Here is a 15,039-nt window from a genome sequence, read left to right on the forward strand (position 1 = left end):
CAGAGCTGGTAGAAATACTTATTGACCTGAGAATGGGATTTTATTGAATTGAACCAGCCAGTCTTAACCCTGTAGAGATGGAGTGGTTCTGAAACTGACTGCTCCAGTTCCAGCTGGCGCAGAACAAATAGGCACCCATAAAGTCTTCATTCACCAGTTCTGACCTCATCCTTGAAACTGAGCTTTTTCAGAGAAGAAGAAACTTACCCCCCTTTTGCAATATGTCACAGGAAGTGCTGTTTCCTATTTTCAGCTATATGTTTGCTCACAAAGAAGAACCCACTGTTAGACCAGCTTGATGAAACAGTGAGTAGCTGATTTTTTCCTTATCTCTACATCTAAATATATAAGAGAAATGCACTAAGCAGGGAGTGTATGTGCCTAATGGCAGTGGCAGTCGAGCTGACATTGAAGCAGAGATAATATCTTTGGGAACAACTGGGTCTTGTAACTAGCTTACAGCTTGGGATGAGGCTAAATGTGAAAGTAGAGAATTCAACTGGACAATCGGTGGAGAAAATTATAATATTTTTTTTTGTACCAGAAACTTACAGGGTCTTGGTTTTGAAGCAGTTTCAGGAGATTGATAGCTTGAAGTTGCATTCTGCTAAGGATAAAATTGGTCAGACATGAAATCCTTCATACTTAAACTAAGCTCTCCATATCTAAGTCACATCTTGCTCTATCAGATGCACTTGGCAGGTGTTCTCTCTATCCTATCACATTGTTTCTCTCTATTACTCCAACATTTAATCTGTTAAAAGTGTTATTTCATTATTATGTTTCAAAGGAATATTGGGATTGGGTCCTTTTTTTAATGTGATGTCTCTGAGTCACCACATTAGAAAGTCTTTACTCCATATCTCAGCTATATCTAATGAGATATTTGGTTTATACCCAGATTGCAATTTTTGATAATGAGGTTTTACATGAATAAAAATCATCAGCGCTACAGTGGAATTTTTCTACTCATGCACAAGAAAAGATGAGCTCCTCTGCTTGGATAAATAAGACTCACCACTTGCATATTAGCAAAAAAGCTACAATAGCCTACAAATTAATTTTCATTTTTTTACATTATTGGGAGAATTGCACTGACATCTGCCTGGAACAATTGACAGCAATTTTTGGGGCAGAGAAGGGGCCTTGGACTTCTCAGTGTAGGGACCCTTGGAGCAATAATGGGATATCACATGAGCCTATGGCATATGTTGGCAATCTCCACTCCAAACTATCAGCCTTCCATTTTGTACTTGAGTTCATCCTCAGAATGGTTGTGACTACAACTGCTGCTTGAATGACTCTGAATTCAATGTTTTATCAGATACTGAAATAAACCCAAACCAAACCACAACAAAAACCCCCTGACATACTGGTCCAGAAGTTAGCTTGCACAAGAGAAGAGCCCAGTATATACATATACTCATGATTTGGAGGAAGATATTGAATGCCTTTCTCATATTTCTCTTTCTCAGAATGCTAATTTTCACTGCTTTCGATATTCCTTTACTGTACATTTTGTTTAGGTAAGAACACATCCTACTTCTTTTGTCTTGAGACTTGTAGACTGACTCTATTTAACTGTAGAAAAGCTCAGAATGTTTGCCAGACTGTCTTTCTGGTTTTAATGGGGAATGTAAACAATAACATCCTGAGGATTCACAGAGAAATAACCCTGTGCTTTTCAGCCCAGAATATATTTTACTTTCAAAGTTTTGCAGGGTTGGAAAAAACCCATCAGATAGGAGGCAAGTAATTCTGAATGTTTCTAATGTTCAACTTTCCCCAGTCAAATCCTAGAAAGAAATTCTGTGGTCAATATCACATGAAAAGTTGTGTTTGAGAGCAACTATCAGTTCAGAGTGTTACACAGAGTATTTAGTTTACACTTCCATCTTTTCCTTCATCTTTCTTGGTAACTCAGGAAAAGTTCTTACTTTTATGCTTGCTCTCCAAGCAAGTGTAGGTGTCTGTGCACAGATTTCTCTGTAGTTCTGCTCCTCCTAGAAAGTCAAAGGCAAAGTTAAAGAGGTGGAGCTGTTAGCAGGAAACACTGGGTACCTCTCTTGCAAAGCCTGCTATCAGAATATGTGGTATTATTTTTTTTGCTGTTTAAGTTTCAGTATTACTCAGTGCTGTGTTGTGCTTCTCTCCCTTCATAAAGTGCCCCAGATGCTGCTGACATGTACTTTTAAGCTGACTACGAGACGTTAAGCAATTTCTTTTTCTGTGTGCCAAATGCTGGCATGCATGAGGGGAGGAGAGTGAGGGCGGGGGCAGTAGCGCTGTGGTACCCACTCACACATTTCAAAAGAGAAATCTTGTCTTAAACGCAAAAAGGTGAAGGGAGCTTTGGGAAGGTCATTCAGTTTTGAGATAAGGAGCTCCATCCAGGGACAGAAGCTCTTGTAGATTGTAGCTATTGCAAGTTCTGGTTTCTAAGGGGAAACTTTGTCCAAATCCCCTCCAGAGCACAGCAGACTCAACGCGCTGTGACAAATGTCATCCCTAAATAAGTCAGTCACTGTAGCAACTCAGGAGCTGCTTTACTTGAATGACATGGAAGTGTCTGATAGTCCTACCAGCACCTACACATCTTCTAGCTTAAAGTGACACTGTAGATAGCAGCTAATGCTCAAGAGCTAGTGAGCCTTCTCTCAGAGCAGCCAAAATACAGAAATCTGGAAAGATGTTTCAGGGCTGCACCTTCATTACAAGAACCTCTGATGCTGCCGTAAGTGCAGCTTTGTTAAAACTTAGATAAATGAAATTACATTTATTTTGGCTCACAAAGTTACAAGTATTCAGCAAACCAAATTTCCTCCCATCTAAGATGTAACTCAATGTTCTTTGCAAGAACATTTTCCAGGGTCCTGGTATTTGGCCCATTGCTTGGCCAAACCCCTCTGCATCCGGCTTCTTTGGCAACTCAGAACATAACCAGTCCTCCAAGGGGAAACCACAGTGGCCTCTTATTGGACGGTTCATGTATTTAGATACTCTTACATGGTTAAACACAGGATAAATCAGTAAGTTCTCCTCTTATATGTCTACCTTAGGCTTGACATATTGCCTACTTCTGCAAAAATCGTTCAGAACTTCTGTTAGCAACCAAAACTACCCTGTGCATGCAGAAACAGTGGGACTGTGGTCAGGACAGTGGGCACTGATGGCCACGTTCACTACAGCAAATGAAAATAATTCAGACTTTCTGAATATTCATGTGTAATTTTGGACAGAAAAAGAAGGGAAATAAATGAAATAATAAAATACAAGTTCTCAAATCAGAATTGCTCCAATTATGTTTCAACAGCACAAGAGCAGAGATAAACCTGGAGATTTCTTTGCTATAAAACACTTATTTCTGAAGTGTCACACCTAGATAATTTAAGAGCCAAAACCAGACATGTTGTCAAAGGCTACAGCTTCTGCAGAAGATGATTCTCTCTGCACAAAACATAAAACTGGGAAATATGATAAAAGATAGATGAAAAAAAATTAAAATCAAATTCAACCAGTAATTCCCAATAGATTTTTTTATCTTGGTCAGTTTTCCAGAGTTCTTTGTGATTAACATTGCCTGTGTTCAAAGGGGAAGCATTTTTTTAAGCATCTCAAAAAATATTTTTAATATTTTGTGCTTGTTTTGAAAAGGAGGACTACACAAAAACTGTGAGATTTCAGAGCCAGTAAACAAAACAACACAGCACCTGCTGTCTTTCTAACCAGGGTCAGTGTCCATTGTATAGGGCAAGAGCTAAATTTTGGTTGTTGACTGGGATGGACTTACTTTTGTTCCCAGCAGCCCTTATGGTGATGTCTTTTAGATTTATGACCACAGCTGAGACAGATGACCCAAACTGACCAAAAGGATATTCTGTGCCTCATAACATCACACTCTGGAACAAAACTAGGGGCAGAGGGAAGTTTTTCCAGAGTAGGCATTGCTCAAAGACTGCATCTGTCTGCTTGGTAGAACATGGCAAGTATTTGTCCTTGTGTTACCTCTCGTAGGTTTTTTCAGTTTCATTCTCTTATTCAGCGATCTTTTTCTCAAGCTGCAAAGTTTTTCTTTCTTCAGCACTTCTGATTCTCTCCCTGGTCCTGCTGTGGGGAAGTGAGTGGATTGACCATATGGGGCCTTAGCTGCCAGCTGGGGTCAACCCTTCACAGGATATAAGATTGGACAGCAAAGGAGACAAATCTTTAGGGAGTCAACTTTCGTTTTCTTTCTCCCACAATTATTTTCTGCCAGTTTTATGACTCAAAATAAGTTCCAAACTTGGAAGAAAAAAAGTTACTTTCTTTTTATACAAATACAAAGATTCTACAAGGCTAAGTGCATCAAGGGAGGTTTAGATCAAATGTTAGGAGCAATTTCTTCACTGAGAGGGATATCAAGCTCTGGAACAGGCTGCCTAGGGAAGTGGTTGAATCACCATCCCTGGAGACATTATAAGCTGTGTAGATGTGATGCTTAGGGACATGGTTTAGTGGTGGACTTGACAGTGTTAAGTTAATGGTTGGACTCAATGATCTTAGAGGTCTTTTCTGATCTAAATAATTCTATGATTCTATGATTCTACAGTACTATGATTCTATATATTATAAGAGTACATATATATATATTTACTTGTGCATATACACACACGAAAAATTATTTTACGACCTTGTAACCAAAAAAAGTTCTTCAAGAAGATTATTTGTATTATACATACATCCACCAAGATAAAAATCCAAATCAAAACTATGTCCTCTGGATCCTGAATGCTCTGTAATTTTATATTAGGAAATCAGCCTTCTCTCAAACAGCTAAATAAGCTGAGATGAGCTTAAGACACTTCAAAAATTTGACCTGCTGCACTTCAGAATGGCCGAACATGTAATTAAATTGACTGTCTTCTGGAAAGCAGAGCAGGGGCATGTCTCAGCCACTCCAGCCATGGGCTGAATTTCTTCAGTGACATTTAGACATGCAGAGCTCAACTGCAGACAGAATGAAACAGTGGTGGTTTTGAGGCTGTGGTCTCTGCAAAAGATGCCTGCAATCACACAGGGCAGAACACACCACTGAAAAACACTGCATTCAGGAAAGGAGTGAACACTGGTGCACAGAATGAGCACCCAGGGATCACACAGCAAGCTGGGGCAGAGGCACTGCCTGAACTCTTCTGCCATGGGGAACACTCTGTTGTCTTTGTCGAAGAACAGCCATGACCTTTCCAGGAAGAGGCTGATTTCAAAACCAACACTGTGCCATGGGCAGCCGCCCTTCTGCCATGAAGTGTCTGACAAAAGCTGTCATGATGGCACAGGAAGAGCAGCCCTTTAACCAAACAGCAAGGAGCTCTCTTTGAGTGGCTACCCAAGGCATTGGTTGCATTTCCTCACTAGGTGACCAGGGAGCACTTCTGGTCCCTCTGACACCCATCTTCATAAAATCCTCTGCCTAGCTTCTCCTGGGACACACAGGAATTCTTCCATGTTCTCTGGGGGTGTGTGAGAAGAGAGTTCTCTGAGCTTTTTGGAGATCAAACTACACAAATCTATGCTTCTGCTCTTGGCTCACAGTCCTACCAGGGACTTGGGAAAAGGGGAGGCTTTGGAGACTGGAAGGGCTGACATCCAGTTCTTGCAGGGGAAGTCCAGTCCCTCCAACAGTCCCTAAACCAAAACAGCAGGGACAGAGAGTTTGCAGAACTCCTGCACTTCCCCATTGTTGCCTTCCTGGAAACACTGACTGACAAAGGGTGAAGAACAATATCCCATGAAGAACACACACTCTTAGCACACTCTTAGCTATGGCCATATCAGCCTTTTGCCTTCGTGCACCCTTCAAGACACTCTACCAATCTAAACTTTGCAGATCCTGAATAAAGGGTGTAAACCAGTACTGAAACAAGGAATCAAAACTCCTTACATCCCCAAACAGCAGGGGAGAGGTCTTTCAGCTGACAGGAAGATGCCACAACAGAGACAGATATTATAGGCCACTCCAACAGCAACTCCCATCTTTTGGATCATTTGCTAAGGTCTTTGTCTGTCCATTCTCTCTACAGGGCTGTGCACCGATTCCATTCCAGAGCTATCTGAAACCAGCACACTTCCACTGCCTCCACCTGCCCTAGGCTCTGTAAAAGACCCAGTGTTTGCCATTTTAACCCAGATCAACACTTCCCACTTTCCACTCTTCCACACCCACAATAGCACAAGTGGGTAAGTATAGTACTGTCCTAATTCCCATAGGCATTAAGGCTCTCAGATTGTCACCTGAAGCAACCTGAAGAAGTGCTTGAAGTCAGCTGTTTTTCACCCATGTCACAGTGCCTTTGCAGGCACATTCACACCTGACCAATTCCTGGTCCTCCCTGGGTAAGGGCTACAGGATGGACCAGCACGATGAGCAGGTGGCCAGATCCCAAGGAGAAGCAAGACTATACTTGGCATGCCAGACACTCTGCTTTCCTGAGGCTGCCTTGCTGGCTTTCCACACTCCACTGGAAAGCCACTGATGAGAAAAAAAGCCCCAAGGTACCCACAACTCATTAAATTCATCCCTCTTCTCCTCCCCCTCGGTCAGGCAACTGACAGGCTCCACTAGGAGGGGAAAACACAAGACAGTGTACACATGGGAAATGACACAGCACACTTCCAACATGCACCAGGGTAACTCCACAGATGTATAGATGAGTTTCCTGGGAGCTCTGCAATTTCACTCTCTTTCACACCTTGACAAAGTAATGCTTGTATGCTCATCAGCCAAACTCCTTTCAGAAGAGAACGTTTCATTCTCTTCACTGCAAAGCTTGGAGATTCCTCTAGTTTAATGGCTTTATTTTTTCTCCTTTCCAGACCAATACACCATGGGAAATGAAACCACAGGCTTCACTGACTGGCCACTAACAACAGAGTTTGACTACGGTGATTCAACACCTTGCATCGGAACTGAGGAAAAGCACTTTGCAGCCAAATTTTTGCCCCCTCTTTATTCTTTAGTGGTGATATTTGGCCTGACAGGCAACATGCTTGTTGTCCTTATCCTGGTCAAATACAAGAGGCTGAAGAGTATGACTGACATCTACCTCCTCAACTTGGCCATTTCTGATTTGCTGTTTGTATTTTCTCTCCCATTTTGGGCTTATTATGCAGCTCACGACTGGATTTTTGGGGAGGCGCTCTGTCGAATTCTGTCAGGTGTCTACCTCCTTGGCTTCTACAGCGGCATCTTTTTCATAATCCTGTTGACCCTGGACAGGTACCTGGCCATAGTGCACGCTGTGTTTGCTTTGAAAGCCAGGACGGTTACCTACGGCATCCTTGCCAGCGTTGCCACTTGGGCTGTTGCTGTTCTTATTTCTGTCCCAGGGGTAGTATTTCACAAAACTCAGAAGGAAAGTTCAGGCTATACTTGCAGTGCTCATTATCCAAGTGATTCCCCAATAGATTGGAAGTACTCTTATATTTTAAAGATGAACATTCTGGGACTTTTTGTTCCAATGCTCATTATGATTTTCAGTTACTCACAAATTCTAAAAACACTACTGAGATCTAAGAATGAGAAAAAAAAGAAGGCAGTCAGACTTATTTTTGTAATCATGATTTTTTACTTCATCTTCTGGACGCCATTCCATATTTCTTCTTTTTTGCACACTTTTCAAAATTCACTTTTCATCCCAGATTGTGAACTTAAAGGTCAACTGGAGAAAGCAATTCAAGTGACAGAAACAATCTCAATGATCCATTGTTGTATCAATCCTGTGATCTATGTATTTGTTGGAGAAAAATTTAGGGCATATCTTCATACCTTTTTCCGAAAGCATGTTGCACCTCACCTGTGCAAAAAATGTCCAAGTCTTTATCATGAAAAATTGGAAAGAGCCAGTTCAACATTCACACAATCCACTGCAGAGCATGACATCTCTACTGGACTGTAAAAATACATCAGAACATTAGTTAGCAAGTTTTGCATCACTTGCTTTGCCTTAAGGAGTGCCTGCCATTATTTAAGATATGTTGACCGCTATTTTTGTGGTCACCTGCTCCCTGGGATTACAGTGTTTTCCGCTGCTGAACTAAAAGAATCAAGGAGTTCTCCAGGAAACATTAGCTGCATAGCTGAGTCACATCAAGATCTAAATAGGGCCCAGACAAATATGATTGTGGGCTTTTACAAAAATCTATGCAGTGAGATTTACTGAGGGGAGAATACAATATTGGAAAGTCTAAGGGGTAATAGGTCATCTCACAAGATCTTACTGGGACCATTTAACCCAAGAATTTTTCTGTTTTGCTAATAGTGCAGTAATTTTTAAACAGGATCCTTTAACAGCTATAACTAAATTATAGCATTTTGATTTTTGCTTTTTAATTTTATCTCTGCCATATCACCATTCAGTTGCTGATTTTTCCCGAAGTCTACTTTTAATCAGCAACACTGTGATTTCTGTGGGTGCAATTTTTCAAGCAACTGCACACACCAAGTTTACTGAGTGCACAAGACAACGATGCACTCCTAAAAAGTGTGAGCTTGATTCCAACAAGTCATATCCCTCTAAGAATAAAAAACCACTAAACCAATAAAGGTCCTTCAGCAAAGATCTGCAAGACTAGAATGAAAATTGCCTTGGTATTTGCTATGCAAGTTTCTGTATGAGAAGAATTTCAGGACCCTCTGAAGGATGTGAGCACAGTACTGAGAGCAGGCTTCCCTAGTTCTGGATAGGTAAATCGTGTGTAGAAGAAGAGTTTGCACGGCAACACATGACACTGGTGTGTCAGCTTAGGCTCCTGCATGGGAAAAACATGTTCTTCACACACACAGAAAGTCTGACTGTTGGGATACACTTTTAAGAAGACAGTGGCCTTGGAATGGCAAAATCAGCAAACCTTCCTGCCTTCCCAGGAGAAGAGTGACTCTAGCCAGCTGGTGCCTCCATGAGAACTGCCTGCTGATTGAAGACTCAGGACCATTGGCCTACTGGTGTACTACGGCCATACATTTATTCCACTACTAAGAATTTCCCTGTAAAAGAAAGGGATTCTAGGGACACGGGGTTAGCAAAGAAGAGGAAGGAGGAGCATAGCAGACCGTTTCCTACTTCCAACTGTAAAGAAGTGCAGGTGAGCACTCCTTCTGCAACTTCGCCGTCCTTCTGGTTTTTCCCCATTTCCTTGGAAGGACACTGCTCATGCGTGCAAGAACTTGCTCATGGAGATCTGCAGGGGCAGGTTCAACTAACCTCCAGCAAGGACACCAGAGGGAATTCCACACTACTTAATGTCAGGCATGTGATGCAGATGCCTAAATTAACAGCAAATCTCTTCAAGGTTCTTGAGTGGTCAGTAGAGAATAAGAAGTGCCTGAGCCAGAAGCAGTATTGGGATTTAAATAGTCTCAGGGGAAGATTAACTGTCCAATCGTGGAAGGAACCTGAAAATGCCAGCCTCTTAATTTGGGTAGCAGATGCCTTAATCTATGTAGTGCAAATACCCTTCTTTCTCTTGCCTTAAAATGCCCAGGCACTGCTTCTATTAGTTGTTAGCTCTTATCCCATCAGCTGTTATAACCTTGTGAGGTTAATAGCCACAGACAGATCACACAAAAGACCAAAAACTATCCTCACAGTAAACTTTCTTGCTTAAAGATAATAGTTTTCCTTTCTTTTCTACTTTTTTTACTGAAACAATGTGAAAGCAATGTTAAAGCATAAAGTTGTTCAGTGTAATAGAAATCCTGGTATAAGTGTGATACTTCTATTGCTGTGTTTAATTGTAAATCCTTATCTTGCTGGACTTAAATTTCTTCCTGTTTCCATGTCAATGCAGTGAAATTAATAAAATCAGTGTCTGGACGTCTGTGTATACCCTGTAGCTCCTGTTCTCTTCTGTAGGCAAAAGGGTATTGGCTCTGCTCTCAGAGTGGAGATGGGAAAAAGACACATGGGCACTTGCAATACCACACTTCAAACCAAGCAAACAGAGAATTGTCTGCCCAGTCCAGAAGCTTCTGCAGCTGGCACAGCTTTTATCCATCAGCAAACTTGAGAGGAGTGACCTACAAGAGCTTTGGAAAGAGTCTGGGGCCACAGATTTTAAATGAGTGAGATTTGGAGAAATAGGGTTGTGTGTGTTATAGACAGGGAAAGTGTGGGAATAAAAGAGGACAAGAAGAGATATCACTCTGTTAAGATTGGGATAAAAACAGGATTCTCCATAGACTCTCTGCAGCAAATTTTAGATCACCTTGCCCCACATAGAGTGATCCCAGACATGTGTCTGTTGTCCCAGACACGTGCAAGTTTTATGTGTAAGGAAATTCAGCCCTCCAAATTCAATATGGAAATATGCTTCTGCTTTACCCTACCATTCTCCATGTTTCATTCTGCCCATTCCTTTTTTTAAGCCTATGATCCACACCTCCTTCTCTCCCCTGTACCCTCTTCTCATCTGTCCATCATAGGATAAGCTAAATTCCATAACAACTCCCCCTCTGACCTTTCTTCACTGCAGCTTTGCACTGAGACATGCAGGGCTCTGGACAGTTTTGTGGCAGTTTTTGAGTCTTAATCAGTCATGTGGGGCTACACCATGGTACAGCTACAGGCCAGGTAGCCTGAAATCAGGCTAGCAAGACTTCAGGCAGTCTGGTCACAGTGGGATGGAGATACTTTTGGGGAAGGTTTAAGAAGGTTTGCAGCCCCCATGAAAGAGAACACAAGTGACCTCAGCAGAGAAGTGGTAGAAATTTTATATACGGGAGACAAATATTCCACAGTTCAAGGTCTGCAGGGGAAAAACATTGAGATGAATATACAGCATGTATGTAAAAGCAGAGACATAGGCAGATGCACCCAAACTGTGTATGGAACTAGAGGTGTGCGAAGAAAATGGCAAGGATTTGCCAATACTTCAGGACTGAAATTATAGCAGGGAAGAAACTAACACAAGGAAGAACCACTGCAGTGGTTGGGAGGCATCTGAGCTGCTCTGGTGAGATATTAAGGGGATAAAAGCAAGCATTTGAGAGAATATACAAATCACATGAGAACATGAAACAGATTCAATACAAGATCTTTTTGAACACCACAAATAAATTGTTGCTTTACAACAAAAGTTGAACAGCTAAGTGAAAAATTTTGGAAGTTCAAAAGTTTTGGCATGGAACTCCTGAAGAGATAATGTGGTGTGAGCTTGCAGCATGCTTGTGAAAAGAATGGCCATGTGCCATGGACAAGGATCTGCACACAGCTCCAAACCCAGTAACACAGTCTAGTTTATGCACTGAACAGGACAGAGTCCAACCTTCCTGTTAGGAGATGCTACTGCCATGTGTTCAGAAACATGCAGGGAGGAATGTCCCACACAGCAAAAGATAACTCTGCCAACTGTCAGGCAGACTTCCTTAAGGGCAAAAGTGCTTATGTGGTACTGGTGAGTGCTGAACAGCACCCACAAGAAACCACCAGGTTTATAATCACTGCCAGTGGTTTGTCTGTGGTAAGTCTATGATGGACAAACAGAAATAGTGAAACTTTTGGTAACCGGTTCTTAGGGATGTTCCTGTCATAAGACTCTCTTGTTCATTAACACAACAGTACCCTTATGTGTACATATTTTATGTAGGATAAATGAAAATGGGATATAAAGGAAGAGGAGTAGATGGATAAATAGGAAAAAATGAGAGAATGACTTTATTAGCCCTAACAGACACTGAGAAAGTAATTGACAAACTAATGGGAAGACCAGAGGTAAATACTTTAAGTAGAACCTTAAGAGGTTTAGATAAGAAAGACTTTCAGTTATGAAGCTCCAAAATAAACATCTCTCCTTCCAGTGAATATTACAGGAGGGATAAATACAAAGAATATAAGGACAAACATACATGGTATCTTGTTGCAGTTCATTAGAAACAAAGAAAGCGCCAGGAGAATAACATGACGCTGACCAGGTTAAACGGCACAGCAGGCAGATACTGCTCATTTTGAAATTTAATTTTGCTGCTGTTTTCAACTGCTGATGTCTACTGGCCTTCACTAGGAAATGTTTAGTGTGGTCACTGGGGCCTCAGAAGCATTAGTCCCTAATAAAGGAATAAAAACATTTAAGCTAACAGAGGAAAAAAAACCAAACTGGAAAATTCTGGTTCATTTAGAATATCTATAGCAACCAGGCCAGAACAAAGGGGTGCAGGCATTGCTTTGTACCCAGATTCTGGTGACACTTGCCTACTAGGACCTGTACTTTATTCAAAAAATTGAATAGAAGGATTTTAAAAAAGGTTGTCAAAGTTTGTATAGCTGCCAAGATGTTTTGTACATCTGGTGACAGAGAGAGCAATCTTGGTTTGAATGTTTGAAGTCTGGAATGACTAATCCTGGGAAAGGACCCCAACACTGAGACAGAGGAGGGCAGCATTTTTAGAAATATAGGCCAATATGCAAAACTGCACAAACCTCCAAGTGACACTCAGCTCTCCAGAAGTGTCTACAGGGTTGTGCCAGTCAGATGTTACCCGTACAACACGAACAACACAACCTATCCTGATACCAGACCTTTTGAATGGAGTGGAAACCAAAGGGATGGAAGTAAAAGAGCCATCTGGACATACGTGGGAGAGACGCTAATATAAGGTATGGACAATTACAGACTGTATCTAACCTTTGACTCTTGAAAGTACTTTCTGGTTTCTAGGGGTTGGTGTTTGTCCTGAGCATGGATTCTTTCACCTGATGTGCAAGAAGCCAATTCACCCATCCAGCTGAGATATTTTTTCTTTTATATCTGAGCAGAGATGGCTGGTAGGTCAGGAATCCGCAAAGCTAGCACACCTCCAAAATGCCAGGTGCTCATTTTTTGTATGTTTTGAACAATAAAAAATCGATGTTTCCCACATGTGTACCAACCTAAAGCTGAAGTCCTTGGCTTTGCATTCTTTGATCTCCATTTAAGGGAGTGCACACTTCCTTTACCCTGCATGCTCTGTGAAGAAGGGGGTTTTTATGATTAAGAGGCAATCATAGTCTATAGGCAGGTATTTAACTCTGTTAATGACTAAGCAATCTTCTTTGGCTTTATCAACAGTTTCATTTTCTTTGTAGCTTGATTTATAGTGTCCTCCTGTTCTTACTTCCCAGGTTATAGATTTTGGTTCCTGCATGTTTGGTTTTTCCTTCATTTTTCCTAAGTTCTTGTATTTATCCTGTACTATACTTGGGTGAATTTTCAACTCTTTCAAGGTATTTTATTGCATTACTGGCATAAATTTTGTCATCAAAGAGACTCTGTTCACCCTTTGTGTGACTTAGTTTTCACTGGGAAGAAATTTGATGTGTGATTTTGCCAGCCTGCTTGATAAAAGATCCAGGAGTCACAGGTACACAGGAGGACCATATCTAATGCACAGATGAGATGGGCCTAAAACACTAAACTCTAGACCTAGAATTTATGTACTATAAATGTACTTGAAAAAAAACCCAAGGTGTGTGAATTAAAGGTCTGTGTAAAAACGAGTTTCTGAGAGATTAAATTTTGTGAAATGCATAACTGTGGCCCAAAAGTAAAATCTATTGTATAACGACACCCTTTATCTATAAATTGGGAAAGCATACATCAGAAACCTGGATAAAATAGTAGAAGGAAGCAATGTTCTCTTCCTTGCTGCATAAGGAAACATAGTTCACTAAGAACAGCTTGGAGAAAGCCAAAACAAAAATAAAACCATGACAATAGAGATAGGATATGCTGCAATGTATGATGTATGTGCCAGATCTACAAGGAAGAAACAAACAGACATAGGTGAAAAAAACCCAAACCTTTGACATCATTGACAATAAACAACAGTGTGAAGAAATGTTCATAGGCTTTAGAAATATTTGTGTCTTCCAGAATTTGGGTTTGTAACCCATCTTCTTTAACACCTATGTGTGAAGTGTTTTGTTTTTTTCACTAGTCTCTATGATACAAATCTTAGGGTGTGGTACATCATGCTTTTCCTCTGTTCTCCCCATAAGAATACACCTCAGATGTTCAGATTGGGTGTGATTGTGATGGTGGCTCAAATGATGAGTCACCTGAACTTGACGGCTTGAAAGAGAAGACTAATAAGAAAAAATAGCCTAAGCAATAAATTAGTTTGAACTGGACATCTTTATTCAGCCTCTTCAAGACAAAGACACTTGTTACTGATGAAATAAAATACATGCTAATACTAACCTAACTTGGAACAGATGTTGTGAATAGAATAAGTTACAAGATTCATCTAGTTCATGTTCACTTGTCTTCATTTGACCTCCTCTCCAGATGAAAAGGATTAATCTTTGCTGTAGTGATAGACTTTTAATAAGACTGTTGTGCTCTACCACACTGTGTATACCCAAGGAAGGTATCTGTCATTCTGTCCCATGATTCGTTTTTCCCCCCAGCCTTTCTTCTTCAGGTGGTGCAAGTTTGCAATAACTTGAATGGAAACTGTTAGTTGAATTTTCAGGTTTCTGTACCCATAATTACACTTGATGACACTTGTGTACCACAGTGGTACGTGAGTTTTTGGTATGTGTCCCAGTAGCCAGGTCGGTACTGGTGTAACTCTCACATCAGTTACAGCATCTCCTCTGGGAGTGCCATACCACTCAGACACCAGACACTTCAGCGTGATGGGCTGATTACTGTAAGGATGAATCATATAATCAATCATTGGATAGGAGAGATTGACAATTGCAGCTTGACTTGCCAGTGTACATGGCTGCACACTTGCTGAGTACAGCAACTTGAGCCCCACAGATGGGGAATGTAGCTCACTTCCATTCCAGGAATATTTTTATGGAGGGAAGGAGCATCACAAAGGAGCATCACACCACTAAACGTAACTCCTACTCACCTCTGAATGAAAACTGTGATAGGAAAATTCAAAGCTATATCAACCCACTGAATCATTACTTTTGCTATTGAACAACAGCTTCAATTTCTTGGTAAAATGATGAGGTTCAGCTTAGGGAAAGATGCTTAAAATCCACTGGCATTCCTGACAGCAGCAGTGCACTT

At 41.0% G+C, this 15,039-nt stretch overlaps 1 protein-coding gene across 2 annotated transcripts; it reads left to right on the plus strand.

The window, feature by feature from the left end:
* The first annotated feature begins 186 nt into the window (after window positions 1-186).
* LOC134562856 (C-C chemokine receptor type 5-like) lies at window positions 187-9,861 on the plus strand. 2 transcript variants are annotated; one of them, XM_063420476.1, is made up of 3 exons: window positions 187-306; window positions 6,060-6,216; window positions 6,853-9,861. In XM_063420476.1, the coding sequence occupies exon 3, from the start codon at window positions 6,864-6,866 to the stop codon at window positions 7,932-7,934; it is 1,071 nt and encodes a 356-aa protein (XP_063276546.1). In that variant the 5' UTR covers window positions 187-306; window positions 6,060-6,216; window positions 6,853-6,863; the 3' UTR covers window positions 7,935-9,861. The 2 variants fall into 2 exon arrangements, with proteins under 2 accessions (XP_063276546.1, XP_063276536.1); XM_063420466.1 differs by having other exon boundaries at window positions 6,060-6,212.
* Window positions 9,862-15,039: the final 5,178 nt, after the last annotated feature.

This window comes from Prinia subflava, chromosome 1 (genome assembly GCF_021018805.1).
Source record: "Prinia subflava isolate CZ2003 ecotype Zambia chromosome 1, Cam_Psub_1.2, whole genome shotgun sequence".
NCBI classification, from domain to species: domain Eukaryota; kingdom Metazoa; phylum Chordata; class Aves; order Passeriformes; family Cisticolidae; genus Prinia; species Prinia subflava.

What these genes read in the sequence shown, in the direction of transcription:
- LOC134562856 (XM_063420476.1), top strand. Translation starts at nt 6,864, where the DNA reads ATGGGAAATGAAACCACAGGCTTCACTGACTGGCCACTAACAACAGAG.